General features: G+C 46.7%; 1 protein-coding gene across 2 annotated transcripts in view; it reads left to right on the forward strand.

The window, feature by feature from the left end:
* Wdr33 (WD repeat domain 33) overlaps nucleotides 1-14,476 on the forward strand; it is a 112,197-nt gene extending 97,721 nt beyond the window's left edge. For both annotated transcript variants that reach the window (XM_059246299.1, XM_059246300.1), the window contains exons 17-22: nucleotides 1,408-1,516; nucleotides 4,600-5,038; nucleotides 9,631-9,794; nucleotides 9,884-9,979; nucleotides 11,631-11,846; nucleotides 13,828-14,476. In XM_059246299.1, coding sequence (XP_059102282.1) covers nucleotides 1,408-1,516; nucleotides 4,600-5,038; nucleotides 9,631-9,794; nucleotides 9,884-9,979; nucleotides 11,631-11,846; nucleotides 13,828-14,057 — 1,254 coding nt within the window. In that variant the 3' untranslated portion in view covers nucleotides 14,058-14,476. The remainder of the gene's footprint in view (nucleotides 1-1,407; nucleotides 1,517-4,599; nucleotides 5,039-9,630; nucleotides 9,795-9,883; nucleotides 9,980-11,630; nucleotides 11,847-13,827) is intronic.
* The last annotated feature ends 348 nt before the right edge of the window (nucleotides 14,477-14,824 follow it).

The following is a 14,824-nucleotide window of genomic DNA, read 5'->3' on the forward strand; positions in this document are numbered from 1 at the left end:
GAAGTGAAGACAGAGTCCCTAAGGCAAGCTGGCTGGTGAGACCAAGACTAACCATAATGAATTTTGGGGTTGGTTGAGACCCTGACTCAAAGAATAAGATGGAAGAGCCATTGAGAAAGATTCCTTGCATCAACCTCAGGCCTCTTGTACATACATGTGCACAAAAAAGCATGTACACCTTTCTACACATTGACACCTCTCTCTCTCTCTCTCTCTCTCTCTCTCTCTCTCTCTCACACACACACACACACACACACACACACACACACACACACACACACAGAGAGAGAGAGAGAGAGAGAGAGAGTGAGTTCGGGAGAGATGACTTAGTGGTTAAGAGCACTTGTTGCTATTGCAGAAGACTCGGGTTTGATTACATGTATCCACATGATGATAGCTCACAGCCATCTGTAACTCCAGTTCCAGGGGATCCGATGTCCTCTTCTGGCCTATATGGATACTGAGTACACATGTAGTACACATACATACATGCAGGCAAAACATCATACACAAATATTAAATAAATCATAAAAAAAAAAAAAGCCAGATGCAGCGGCACACATCTGTAATCTTGTCTGAGCTGCTAGGTGTGGTCAGAAGCTCACAGGCCACCAGCTTACAGTATAGTAACAACAATAAGAGAGATGTTGCCTCAATGAGGTGGAAAAGGAGAACCAATTCCTGAAAGCTGTCCTCTTACCTCTGCATGTGACAGTGTGTACTTCTGCCACAAAATAGCAACAAGAAGCTCCATCCTGATGTAGCTTGGAGAGGGTTGGTTGCATTGTCACAACTTGACAGTTAAAGCTGCCTGCCTGGTAGAGGCCAGGCCTGCCCCTTTGTGAGGAGCTTGCGGTCTGCAAGAGCCGGGGCACTACACTGTAACTCTCTTGGTTCCTGCTTGACCTTACAAGGAAAGCTCTGGCTTTAACTGAAACCTATCAGGAGGTTTAAAATACAGATGCTTCTTCTTTTGATTGTGGAAAAGAAATAACTCCTTCCCCAGTTTAGAATCGTTTATGTGTATATTCCTTTGTGTTTTGTGTGAGTACAGGTATGTGCATGCCACTTTGTTGGAGTCAGCTTGTCCGTTGCTGCATCTGACAAGCTAGCTGGCCTTTGTGTATCTCGGGACTCTCCCATTCCAGCTGCATTTCACCCCAAGTACACTGGGGTCCCAGACTTGGGCTGCTTCATCTGACATTACTTGGGTGCTGGGGAATTCAAACTCCATCTGGTTCTCATGCTTGCAGGGCACTTTATCTACCAAGCCATCTCCCCAGCCCACTTTAGGGGGATTTTGTATTAATGTCACTAGCTAAATATTTAGCAGCTTTTCACATGTTATGGTTGTTCATGAAGCGCCTGTCCATGGTCTCATACCTGTCTTTACATGTTTCACCTCAGGAAGGACAGAGTGCAGGTCCCCCACCCTTGATACCAGGCCTAGGGCAGCAGGGAGCACAAGGCCGAATCCCTCCTCTGAACCCTGGACAAGGACCTGGCCCTAACAAAGGTAAATATATGCTTGGCTGAGGAAGTTTGTATTCTCCCTCTGTTGTGCACATTTGACAGTAAATAGTTTTGTTGGCAATTGATACAGTGGCATTGTATTGGACCTGCTGAGAAGGTCACGGTCACTTTAGGTGATAGTTTGCTGTGTCTTTTGTTGCCATAGATAATGTTTCCTTAGGCAGTGATGCTGGAAGAGAAAATGAGTTCCATACTACCAGAGACTTGTGGTAAAACCACAGAGAGCCCTGGCATTTTTGTTCCCAGCACAGCCCACACTGGAATGGGAAGTGGCTCTTGTGCCTGTGGGATGCAGGTCCATGTGTCTGGCCTTCCAAAGAGCAGAACTACCTCTGCTTTCGGCTCCTTGATAGGATGGAGGATGCAGGATGTTAATGGAGTTCTTATTATCACTCCCCTTTGCCCCATTGTTCCATAATGGACTCTTTAACTGCATACATTGTAAGGCACCATTTGAAGAAGAAATGTACTAATATTATGAAAAGCAAAGATGAGGACTATCAGCATTTAGGGCGTATGGCTATTTGGAAGTTACCATTTAACCAGAGGATTTGGTTGAACTGGCATTGTGCCCTTGCTCCCAGGTGGGCAGCCTTGGAGTAAAGGGTACGGGCTGGCAGGAGAGTTGGCATGGAAGAACTTAGGGGAATATGAACAGAAGTGAGGTAGGAGTGGAATGGTCCCATTCAGCACCCTTAGGAAAGAATAGTACATTGGCACATGGGGCACTGTGGGGACTGTACTAAACTATTACTAAACTGGCCAAACCCGCAGCACCATGTGGTACATGTTAGATGTTTTTGTCCCATCCTGTTGGATTAAGAGAAGGCCTTTCAACGTTTATAGCCCTGGAGTTTAGACATTTAAAGCCTCAGCTTTGAATTGATGTGAGATACTAAAAGGTAAGAAAGGACAGGGATTCAAGCGCTTTTATTTCCATCCCCGTTGCTACCATAGAAGTGGATTTGTGAGAGAAAGAAAAGGAAGAGTTTCCCTGGAGGCTTGGGGACCCTTGGGAAGGGCATTTGTTGTCCACGCAGTACTTCTGTTAATGAATGGAAGTGGCCTCTCTGCCACACCTGCGTCTGTCTCCACTTGTTCCTGCGCATCTTGCTCGCCCCTCTCTCTCCCCTCTCCTTCTCCCTCCTCCTCCCCACCTGCCCTGCTGCCTTCCCCCCCTCTTTCTCCTAGGGACCAGAGGGAGAAGGGAGAGACATGCCAGTGGCTTACCATCCCCTCCTGGATTAGTTGCCACCAACACAACATCACCGTTTGTAGTGGTAGGTTTCTTTCCTTGGAAGAAAGTTGACAGGCTCCTTTTAACCAGAGATGGTGAGATGAGTGTTTGTAGGTTAATGAAGTCCAGATGGAACCCGTGTCATATCCTCTGGTCAGTTGTCACTAAGTTCAGACAACCTGAAGTTGGAGAAGCAATTGTCTTAGTTCAGGTTTCTGTTGCTGTGATAAAACGTCATGACGGAAAGCAGCTTGGGGAGGAAAGGGTGTATTTACCTTACAGCTTGTAAGTCCATCACCCAGGGAAGTCAGGGAAGGAACTCAAGGCTGGAACCTAGAGGCAGGAGCTGATGAGAGGTCATAGAGGAGTGCTGCTTACTGGCTTGCTCTCCGTGGCTTGCTCAGTCTGCTTTCTCATGCAGCCTAGGACCACCAGCTCAGGGATGACACCACCCAGAAGAACTGGGTCCTCTCAGCAATCATCAGTCAAGCACCCAGGCTTACTCAGGGGCCAGTCTATGGGAATATTTTCTCAGTTGAGATTCCCTCTTGGAAAGTGACTCTAGATTGTATCAAGTTGACGTAGGACTAACCAGCACAGCTGTGAGAGCAGTGAGCATTGAGTGCTTGTCCGTTAGGGGAGTGGACCCAGATATTTGCAGACTGCATGGAGAAAGGACAGCGGAGCTCAAGTGCAGAGACTTTTTCTGACATCACCTTTTTATACTGAGATTTCCAAGTTTCAGTCCATGCTGAGTGGAGAGGAGTTGAAATGGCTGGGGAGATGAAAAATGGAAGGGTGCAAGTTGGAGGCAGGGAACAGAAGTGTTGACTGACTGATACAGGAAAGTTGTTGTCTTATTGACAAGAAACAGCAGCAGAAGGCAGGAGCTGGGAAGTTTCAAATAAAATTCTTGTCTGTAAAACATGCTAATAATAACATACTTGAGGTCCATCATTCCCAGAAAGAGCAAAATAATATGTAAATGCAAACCGCAAAGTTGAAGGCCAGCAGAGCTCATTTGTCCCCAGACAGCTGTTAGGGGGATGGGGGGGCCCATGGTTCCGTGAGCCTTATGGAAGATTGTGTTAAGATTCCTAAAATGCGGTATGGCATAAAGCAACAGGCTAGGGACTAAAGGAGTGGACAGTGGGTGGTGGCAGCAGTGTAGACCCGGGGCCTGTGATGGCTTTGTGGTGCTTACACGAGCAGAAGTGAGTGAGTGAGTGTGTGTGTGTGTGTGTGTGTGTGTGTGTGTGTGTATAATTTATTTTCAGTTTTGAAACAGGGTCTCACTGTATATCCCTGGCTGGCCTGAAACTCCCTCTGTAGATCAGGCTGGTCTCAAACTCAAATCCATCTACCTTTACCTCCCAAGTGCTAGGATTAAGGGAGTGTGCCACTACCCCTGGCTGATGTGAATTCTTGATAATACAGTCTACAGCCCAACTTTTCTTTCTTGTGTCTCTTGGGTATCTAATCAGAGGCCCTGATGAAGTCGCAGGAAGAACGGGGACAGGGTAGGAAAGTCCATTCTTGTGCTGAAAGTTCACTTATGTTTTCAACATGTGGCTGAAAAGTGGACACTCGGTAGAGATTAGTGATTATCCTTAGGTCAAATTATAAAGCTGAAAGTTGTACCCCAAACCCCATGGTCTCCCCATTATATGATGCTTTGGGATGTTTATCTTCTAAGTGCCCTGAGAACCTAGAAGGGAAAGCATTATAGGGCAAAGTACCTCCTAAAATTGGCAGGTACTGTAGAGCAGGCCTGCACAGCAGGCCTCATGGAAGCCATGGTAACTAACATTCAGCTTTGTTTCTTGTAGGTGACTCTCGAGGCCCTCCCAACCATCACCTGGGCCCCATGTCAGAGAGGCGGCACGAGCAGACTGGTGGCCCCGAGCATGGGCCTGAGAGGGGCCCTTTCCGGGGTGGCCAGGACTGCAGGGGTCCTCCTGACAGGCGTGGCTCTCACCCTGATTTCCCTGACGACTTCAGCAGACCAGATGACTTCCACCCTGACAAGCGCTTTGGCCACCGGTTAAGGGAATTTGAAGGGCGAGGAGGACCCTTACCACAAGAAGAGAAATGGAGGCGAGGGGGCCCTGGACCTCCCTTTCCACCTGATCACAGGGAATTCAGTGAGGGTGATGGCCGGGGTGCAGCCCGAGGCCCTCCGGGGGCATGGGAAGGCCGCAGACCTGGAGATGAACGGTTCTCCAGGGATCCTGATGACCCACGTTTTCGAGGGCGCAGAGAAGAAAGGTAAGGAAGTGTATTCCGTGGGTTTTCTGCATTTCCCTGCCCTCACTACAAAGATGGTTTTCCTTTCCTAGGGAAAAGTACTGCGTTGATTTAGCCCTATGTTCTTTGTGGTTAGCATTTAGACTTTATTTTTTTACTTTGTTTTATTTAGGTATTTTGAGACAGGGTTTCTCTGTGTAGCCCTGGCTGTCCTGGGACTCAACTCTGTAGGACAGGCTGTCCTCTGACTCACAGAGATCTGCCTGCCGAGTGCTGGGATTAAAATAAAAGGCGTGTGACTCCACTGCCTGTCAGCATTTAGATTTTAAAGTTATGTTATATGTAGTTCTCTATTATCTGTGCATTTGAGACCTTTGTCTTTCAAGTTGTTGTGACACAGTCTCATGCTGCAGTCCAGGCTGTCCTTGAATTCCCAGGCCTTGTCTCTGCCTCCTGAGAGGAGTGTGCCACTACCCCTGACTAACTTCTGAGTTAATGAGATGGGAGACTGTGTATGTATGCCCAGCGAGTGTCTTGGATCTGACTTATGGTGTGCAGGTTAATTAGCTGATGAGATCTGAACCAGATACTATAATTGAAAACAAAGGGGCTGGAGAGATGGCTCAGCGGTTAAGAGCACCAGCTGTTCTAGAGGACCTGGGTTTGATCCCCAGCACCCACATGGCAGCTCACTGCTGTCTGAAACCCCAGTTCTAGGGTGCCCAACACCCTCATGCAGGCAAAACACCAGTGCACACAAATTAAAAACAAAAAAAGAAAAAAGAGAAGAAAGAGCTTATAAAATAGGCTAAGATTTTATGGAATTGCCCAAAGGTCTTAACACAGTCAGATTGAAATAAACACCATCTTCCTATTCAACTTAGGTCAGGTTTGAGTTCTCAGCCCTTTGGATAGAAAGACTAGGAGCAATGTAGAGGAAAGAAAACACATTGGTGTCATTTCAAGTGATATTGAGCATAACCAGTGATAGTCATGATTGATGTATAAGAATTGACGTCTGCATAATGATCATTGATCTCTTGAATCTGTTTCTTGTGCAGACGTCGCAGTTTGTTATGTCTTCATTTATATTTTTGTCTATTTATATTTTTGAAAATCTGTCATGACAGATTTCAGCCTAGACTCTTGTGCTGTCCCACATCTGTGCTACTCTGTGTATTTGCTTTTCCTCCACTTGGAACAACACTCTGTAGACTCTGTAGATAGCCATGGCTCACTCTAGTTGGACACCCCCACTCCCCCAATAGCTTTGTGTACTTTCTTTGCAATACTTCTAGGACAGTCTTTCACTATGAATTAGACAGTCATCCTTTGGTATCTGAAGGCAGTTTCCGAGGACTCTTACACATCAGAGTCCTTAAGCAGTTGGTAGTTACTTGTGTAAAGTGCTGTAGGGTTTCCATATAACATATACACTTCCTGCTGTGTGCTTTAGAAACATCTCAAGATGACTTACAGTACTTCATATAATATGAATGTATGTAAGTACTGTGCATGTTATATATGAATGTGTGTGTGTGTGTGTGTGTGTGTGTGTGTGTGTGTGTGTCTCGGGTTGAATCAGATGTCTTCGTCAATCACTTTTGAGACAGAGTCTCTCACTAAACCTACAACTCACCGGTTCAGGTAGGCTGGCTGACTAAGCTCCTGGGACCTTCTTGTCTGTCTCCCAGAGCTGAGGTTGTAGACACAGCCTGCTGTGCCCCGCATTTTATATGTGTGCTGGAGATCTGAACTCAGATCCTCATGCTTGTATGGCAGTCACTTTACTGACTGAGCATCTCCCCGGCTCCAGAATGTTACTGTATTGTATTGTGTGTTTGAGACAGGGTCTCACAATGATTCCATGCTAGCCTGGAACTCACAGAGATCCACCAGCCTCTGTCTTCCAAGTGCTGGAATTAAAAGTGTGCACCACCATGCCTGGCTGTACTGTATTGTTTAGGAAATAAGACAATGAGCAAAAGTCTGTATAAAGTGTTCCGTACAGAAGTGGAGAGGTGGCTAAGTACTTTTCATGCAAGCTTTACATTCTAAGTTTGGATCCCTGGAACTCATGTGAGTAAAAAGCCAGATGTGGTAAGTTACCCCTGTGGCAAGATAGGAGACAGAGACTGGAGACTTTATTGGAGGCTTGAGGGCCAGGCAACCTGGAATATAACAATAGAGACCCTGCTTGAACAAGATGTAAAGTTATTCTTTGAACTCCATGAGTTCACACAGACACACACACACACACACTGGCATGCATATGCCTGCATTCACATACTCATATACTTTGAAAAAAGAAAGTTAAGTTCTTGCTTTGTTGCCTAGGCTAGCTCTGAATTAATTATTCTGGGATCACAGGCATGTGGCACTACACCTAACTCCAAAATTAAAGAAAAAAATTGTATTATATTACTTTATTCTCTGTGTGTTATTTTGTGTGGGTATGTGCATGTGAGTGTAGATACCCTTGGAAGCTAGAAGAGGATGCTAGATCCCATGGAGCTGGAGTTACAGGGACTTGTGAAGTGTTTGATATGGATGCTGGCGTCTGACTGAGGTTGTCAGGAAGAGCATGCACACTTTACCACTGAGCCACTTTATCTCTGTGTGTGTGTGTGCATCTGCTGTGGTGTGCAAGTGGAGATCAGAGGACTTCTTGCAGTGGTCATTCTTCTCTACCACGTGAGCCCTGGGAATAATGCTCAGGTCCTCAGGCCTGGCAGCAACTGCCTTTACCTGCTGAGCTATTTCACTAGCCAGATCAAAAAAGAAAAGAAAAACAAAAAACAACCCTAAGATTTGCATATTATGTGTGTTTTCCTGAATGCTTGTGTATCGTGTGCATGCCTAGTGCCCATAAGGAACAGAAGAGGGGATTGGATACCCGGAACTGGAGTTATAATGATTGTGAACTGCCATATATGAACCAGGAAACAAGCTTGGGTCCTCTACAAGGCAGCAAGCCACTTTAATCACTGAGCCGTCTCTCCAGCCTTGTTTTTGAAGCTGTGTCTCATGCATCCTAGGCTGGTCTCAGACTTTCTGTTTAGCCAAAGTTTAACCTTGAACTCATGTTCCTCTTTTCTCCACCTCCCAAGTACAGAAATTACTGATGTGTGCCATCATGCTTTGCTATATTTATATTTACTGCTTATATCGCTTACAAGCACATCAATTTCCTGTTGTCTTCTTAGGACCTGGAGTGGTTGAGGCTAAACTGGGGAGGGATTTCAGAGGAATCAATTGATTAAAAGATGATTTTTAAAATTATTCATTTATTATTTATTTAGTTTAGATTTTCGAGACAGGATTTCTCTCTGTAGCTCTGGCTATCCTGGAACTTGTTCTATAGACCAGGCTGGCCTAGAACTCACTGAGATCCTCCTGCCTCTGCCTCCTGAGTGGTGAGATTAAAGGCGGGTGATACCCCCTCCCAGTGTGGGGTGGGTGGGGCGGATAGTGACACTTTGTTCTGTTTCTCCTTCCTAATTTCATATCCTGCACTACCTTCATATCCTTATACAACTCTGCATACTGACTTTCAAGAGTATGGGGCAGCTATCTGTACCATACGTGGTATGTACCCTATATACCATACCAATAGGTATTAGAGCTTCAGTCTAGGAATTTAAGGGGGCACAAGCGTACCAGTATAAAGGTGAAGGAGACTCCATTTGTACCCAGGGCATTGGCACGGTGGATGCCTGGGCACAGGAAAGAATATGCTGTGTTAAGACTGTCCTAGCCCATCGTGCCTCTTGTGCTGTTCTGCTCTGACCCAGGTCTTCTGTGCTTACAGCAAAGATGCTTTGGTCATGCCACCTGGGGACAAAGAAGGTAATTAAAAGGGAACTGGAGGAAAAACCATACAAACTGGCTCATGCTTGGTATCTTAGTGTTCTGTTGTTGTGAAGAGACACCATGACCAAGGCAACTCTTATAAAAGAAAGCATTTTAAGTGGGGCTTGTTCAGATTTAGTGGGTGAGTCCATAAGCATCATGGAGAGAAGCAGGCAGGCAGGCACTGGAGCATTAACTGAGAGCTTTATATCCTGATCCCCAGGCAGCAGGCAGAGGGAGACAGACTGGGCCTGGCATGGGCATTTGAAACCTGAAAGCCCACTCTCAGTGAAACGCCTCCTCTAACAAAGCCACACCTCCTTATCTTTCCTGAACAATTCCATTAACTGGAAACCAAGTATTCAAGCGTGGGCCTGTGGGGCCTTTCTCATTCAGACCACCAGAGTGGAGATTATATGCTGGGCCAATTACACAGAGTGCATGTCCCCAGAGAAGTCATGATCAGCACCCCTTTTTCCAACTGTGTATGTAAAAAAGATTGTTCATCATAAAAAAAAATAAAACAACAAAAGGTACCAGTTGTAGTGGACAGGTTGGTGAGGAGGGAATGAGACAGAGTAATGCACGGAAAGAACTTGGTATATCCCTATCAGCAAAGTAACCTACATTCTGCTACGTTGTTGCTTTCCATCTACTTTGGACTGTAATGTTAGTGCTGTAAAGTGAAACTTCAATAAATAGACCGTGTTTTTATCTCCATTCACATTGTATATTAAAGTTTCTGTTCTCTCCATACTCAGCTTTAGAAGAGGAGCCCCCCCAAGACATGAAGGCCGTGCTCCACCAAGAGGAAGGGACAACTTTCCTGGTCCTGATGACTTTGGTCCAGAAGAGGGTTTTGATGCTTCTGATGAAGCATCCCGAGGACGAGATCTCAGAGGCCGAGGCCGTGCCAATCCACGAGGTGAGCAGTTGAGAACAGCTGGTCTGAGGGACAGCAGCCTTGAGCACAGCTGGGCGGCCTCTGAGTGGTCTGTTTGCTCCTCTTTGTAGGGGGATCCAGGAAGTGCCTACTCCCCACTCCTGACGAGTTCCCTCGCTTTGAAGGAGGACGGAAATCAGATTCCTGGGATGGAAACCGAGAGCCCGGTAAGGAAGGAGCCGTGCTTGCGCTTTGGTAGTTCCCAGAGCAGGGCCCATCGCCAGGGGCTGTCTTTTCTAGTTTTACTCCATGGAGGCCACTTGTCTTCCTGTCTGTCTGTTCAAGTGTTTTATCTCAATAGATTTAATGCATAAATAGGTGGGAGAACCCAGCTTTTTTTGTTTTCCTTTTTTCTTAAGTAAGATAGTAAAGAGATTTGTGTTAAGTATAAAACAATTACTAGCCGGGTGGTGGTGGTGTACGCCTTTAATCCCAGCACTTGGGAGGCAGAGGCAGACAGATCTCTGTGAGTTCGAGGCCAGCCTGGGCTACAGAGTGAGTTCCAGGAAAGGCGCCAAAGCTACACAGAGAAACCCTGTCTCGAAAAACCAAAAAAAATAAAAATAAAAAAATAAACAAACAAACAAACAAACAAAAGGATAAAACAATTTATTTGGGTTAGGGATATAGTTTAAATCCTCAGTCATTCTTGGCAGTAGCACCTGGAATTCCACACTGACAAGGCAGGGAGGGAAAATCTCTAGAGCTCACTGACCAGCCTGTTCAGTCAGTTGCTGATTTAGGTTTAGCATCAGGCCCTGTCTCATAAAGTTGTGAGGCCAGGAGTGGTGCACACCTTTAACCCTAGCACTCAGGAGGCAGAGGCAAGTAAATCTCTCTGAGTTTGAGACCATTCTGGTCTACACAGCAAATTGTAGGTCAGTTAGGGCCAAATAGTAAGATCCTGGCTTTAGGAGGAAAAAATCAAAAGATGGAGACCTGAGGAAGATACTTTATATTGGCCTCTGGCTTCCAGACATACCAACACATACACAAATAATACTATTCTTTTCACTAAATTGTCATCTACTTGGAAAATAAGGATAAAAGAATTAAAATTTTCCTCATCTTGATTTATCATACCATAAAAATAGTAGATGTGTTTTTGTTGTTGTTTTGCTTTTGTTTTCTCTATGTAGCCCTGGCAGTCATGGAGACCAGGCTGGCTTCGAACTCAGAGATCCCCCTCCTCTGCCTTCCGAGTGCTGAGACTAGAGGTGTGCACCACCACGTCCAGCCGAGTAGATGTATTTTTTGTTAGTGGACTTTTTGGAGTCCTCAGTAACTTTATGTGTATATATGTGAGCTATGCATGTGTATGTATGTGTGTTCACATGTGTGTGGGTGTACATGAGTACAGGTGGGATGCTTGTGTCTGCGTGTGTATAGAAGCCAGATAACAACTTTCCTTGGTGGCTGTCCATCTTAGATATTGAGGCAGGGTTTCTCATTTGAGTCAGGAGCCTGCTGATTTGGCTAGTCTAGCCAGCCGCCTTCCCTGGGACCGTACACACATGTAGCTGTTATGTGGGTGTGGGAATCTGAGCTCCAGTCCTCCTACTCGCACAGCAAGCCCTTTCCCGTTGAGCCAGCTCCCTAGTCCCTTCAATAGTTTTAAAGACCGTGACGATAACCGGAGTCCTGCCTCCTCTTATCCCAGGAGGAGTTCCTTTCTTTCATGGTGTGACTCAACCCAGTCTGTTTCGTAGACATTCCTGCTCTCAAGTTGCTCGAAGCGGCCTCACTCCCTGTTGCTCTGAGCTGCACTGATTGGATAGCGTCAGATCCTTAACCATGGACCTTCGCTTTTCCTTTCAGGACCAGGTCATGAACATTTTCGTGATGCTCCCCGCCCCGATCATCCCCCTCATGATGGCCATTCACCAGCTAGCAGAGAGCGCTCCTCTTCTCTCCAAGGCATGGACATGGCCTCCCTACCACCCCGGAAGCGTCCCTGGCACGATGGGTCGGGCACTTCTGAACACAGAGAGATGGAGGCGCAGGGAGGCCCCTCGGAGGACCGAGGAAGCAAAGGTAAGAGGGCTGCAGCCCCATCCCAGAGCTGCAGGAGTCTGTCCCCGCGGCGGCCTCCACCCTGCCTCTGTGTGGGTGTGGTTTGTTTGCCACGGCTGGGGGAGCTGCAGACTCTCCAGGAGGTCCTCGTTCGGGGTTTCTGCTCTGCTCCTTTGACCCCTGGCAGGTGTATCCCCCCCAGTGGCTATTTGAAGCCCTCAGGTATCCTCCCAGGGAAGGGAGAGCTATCTTCTCCCAGGTTCTGTACCTTGCTTTTCAGCCTGGGCCCAGGAGGAACATCAGTGGCACTTTAACCAGGAGTAGCAGCCAGTGACAGTGACTACAAGTCTGGCTTTAGGGTGGGCTGGGTGGTGGGTGGCCAGTGTGGTGTGCTTTGGAAAGGAAGCTGCTGGATGCTCCACCTTATTCACTGCAGTCTTTCCAGAATGACTCGTGTGTATCTAGTACATCTCCCTCCCCGCAGCTAAATGCAGTACTGTGGTCCTAGATGAATTCCTGAGCAGTCAGGGTGCCCTGGCCAAGGACATGTGGCCAGATGACAGCTCTGTTCGGTTGACCTAACATGCTTTGCATAATAAGCAGCCAAGCTTATTGTTTGGCAAGTTCCCGTCACATCTTCATCTCCATTTGATTAACTTCCATTTAAACATTTCAGACAAAATAGAGTTGGCGGTTGTGTTGGAAGAACATGCTCTAGATGAGCCAATCACATCAGTTCAGGAGAAAAAGTTCTGTTTATGGATTCATTTATTTTTGCAGTGCTGGGAATGAAACACAGGATCTAGGCACACAGTAGGCAAAGCACTGTACCACTGAGTTCCATTGAGCTGAAGAACAATTAAAATTTGTATTTATTCTTTGGTAATTTATTACACAGTTTAAAACACAAAATACTTAGGTCAACTCATCCCAGACCCAGTCCACTCACAGCACCTTCCCAACTTAATGTATCTCCCTCTTGTTTGTATAACCTGAGTTCAGTTAGCACTGTGCATGTGTACATGGGTATGGGGTGCCATCCATTGCAGTATGGGCAACCTATCATGGGGCCCACCACTGAAGAAGCTGACTTTCTCTCCCTGGGTAGCTTCTCTTACTTTTTGTTTGTTTTTTTGTTTTTAGAGACAGGGTTTCTCTGTGTAGCTTTGCGCCTTTCCTGGATCTCGCTCTGTAGACCTCGAACTCAGAAAGATCCGCCTGGCTCTGCCTCCCAAGTGCTGGGATTAAAGACGTGCACCACCACCGCCCAGCTTTCTCTTACGTTTTTTAATTGTATTTGCTTTGTATGTCTGTACGTGGGTGCTATGCACACATGTGGAGCTTAGAGGACAATTGCCGGACTTGCTCCTCTCCTATCTTGTCCTGAGCATGGAATTTGGGTTGTTAAGTTTAGTAGCAGGTGCCTGTACCCGCCAAGCCATCTCACTAGCCTAAGAAAGGTTTTTTAAGACAGTTTCCTTCTAGCTAAACATCTGGGAATCCTAAATCTGAAAACAAGTCAAATTTAGTCAATCTCTGAAAGCCAGTTTATTTTTGTTCTTTGAGAATATCTTACATCACTAAACATGTGTAAGGAGTCAAAGTGCCACATGTCATGGAACACACACACAGCCCCAACTGGAGCCCTTGTTGCTGACATCTGCAGCAGCCTATGTATCTCAGGTGCTTCTGAGTATGTGCAAAAACACCGTCAGCTGTGGTGCAGGTTTCCTGGGGATTCGCAGTGTTTGCCTGGCTTCTGGCCTTCTGTCCAACAGCCCTGGGATGGATGGCCTCCACAGATGCTGAGGCCATGAGCCAGGGTGGAAATGAGGTCAGAAGGGACAGAGGAACCCGGTTCTGTGCTCTGAAAGCCACTGTGTATCTCCTCAGGACCTTCTGGTGGTCCACTGTCATCAGGGAGTGAAAGCTGTACCAGAAATTACAGATAAGCAGCCACTATGATATGGAATGTCATGTCTTGAATCATGTTTTGTTTCAGGCCGAACAGGCCCAGGACCTTCCCAGAGAGTGCCAAAGTCCGGACGTTCCAGCTCTTTGGATGGAGACCATCATGACGGGTACCACAGAGATGAACCTTTCGGTGGCCCTCCGGGCAGCAGCTCATCCTCTCGAGGGGGCCGGAGTGGCAGTAACTGGGGTAGAGGGAGTAACATGAACTCTGGCCCTCCACGGAGAGGCTCTTCAAGGGGTGGTGGGAGGGGTCGGTAGAAGTAGGGGCTGAGTAGCCCTGGGCCTCTGCATAGTATTTAAGAAGTTCTTGTGGACTCACCAAGGAAGCGAGAAGAAGGCTTTACCACTGTAGCCGAGCTCTTCTGGGGCAGCTGAGTTCGAGGAGCCCAATGCGGTTATTACGATGAAGAGACTGCTGCCACTACCCAGGGTAGTTGGCCCCGTTTGTCTTGTCCAACCTCGTCGCCCTAACGCTCCCTCCCATGTTGTTTGTGAAGATGAAAGCTGGAATCTTTTTTTTTTTTTTTTTTTTAAACGTGTCATAAGAAATGGAGCACCTCCACGAAGTTGAGTTCATGTCCAATTGGAAATTTATTTCTATATGTACAGTTTGTCAGAGAAAAAACCTTGTTTTGTATGAATACAGAATGTGATTTACTCAAGAATTAACAAAACAACCGGTTGTGTAGTGTGCTTGCCTTAAGGAACTCTGGTTTCTACTGGATCTGACCTGTCGGGTGCAGTTACTACTGTGACCCAGGGCAGGTGACTGACGTTCATGTCAGCTTTGTGCTTTCCGAGTAATTTCCACCTTCCTGTTTTAAAACTGCTCTACCATAGTTCAGGAGGGCTGGCTCAAAACCTCAGACCTGCTCTTCTGGGTAGCAAATGACACCTGAAGAAAAACGTGAATCTTCTGGGTGCTCTTCCAGAGGATCTCCCTTGGATGCATCTCCTCACAGTTCCGGTTTGAGTGTCTTGTCTTCACTGGGAAAGTAACCTGGTGTAAACTGACATCGTCGACT

Source organism: Peromyscus eremicus, chromosome 19 (genome assembly GCF_949786415.1).
Source record: "Peromyscus eremicus chromosome 19, PerEre_H2_v1, whole genome shotgun sequence".
Taxonomy (NCBI): domain Eukaryota; kingdom Metazoa; phylum Chordata; class Mammalia; order Rodentia; family Cricetidae; genus Peromyscus; species Peromyscus eremicus.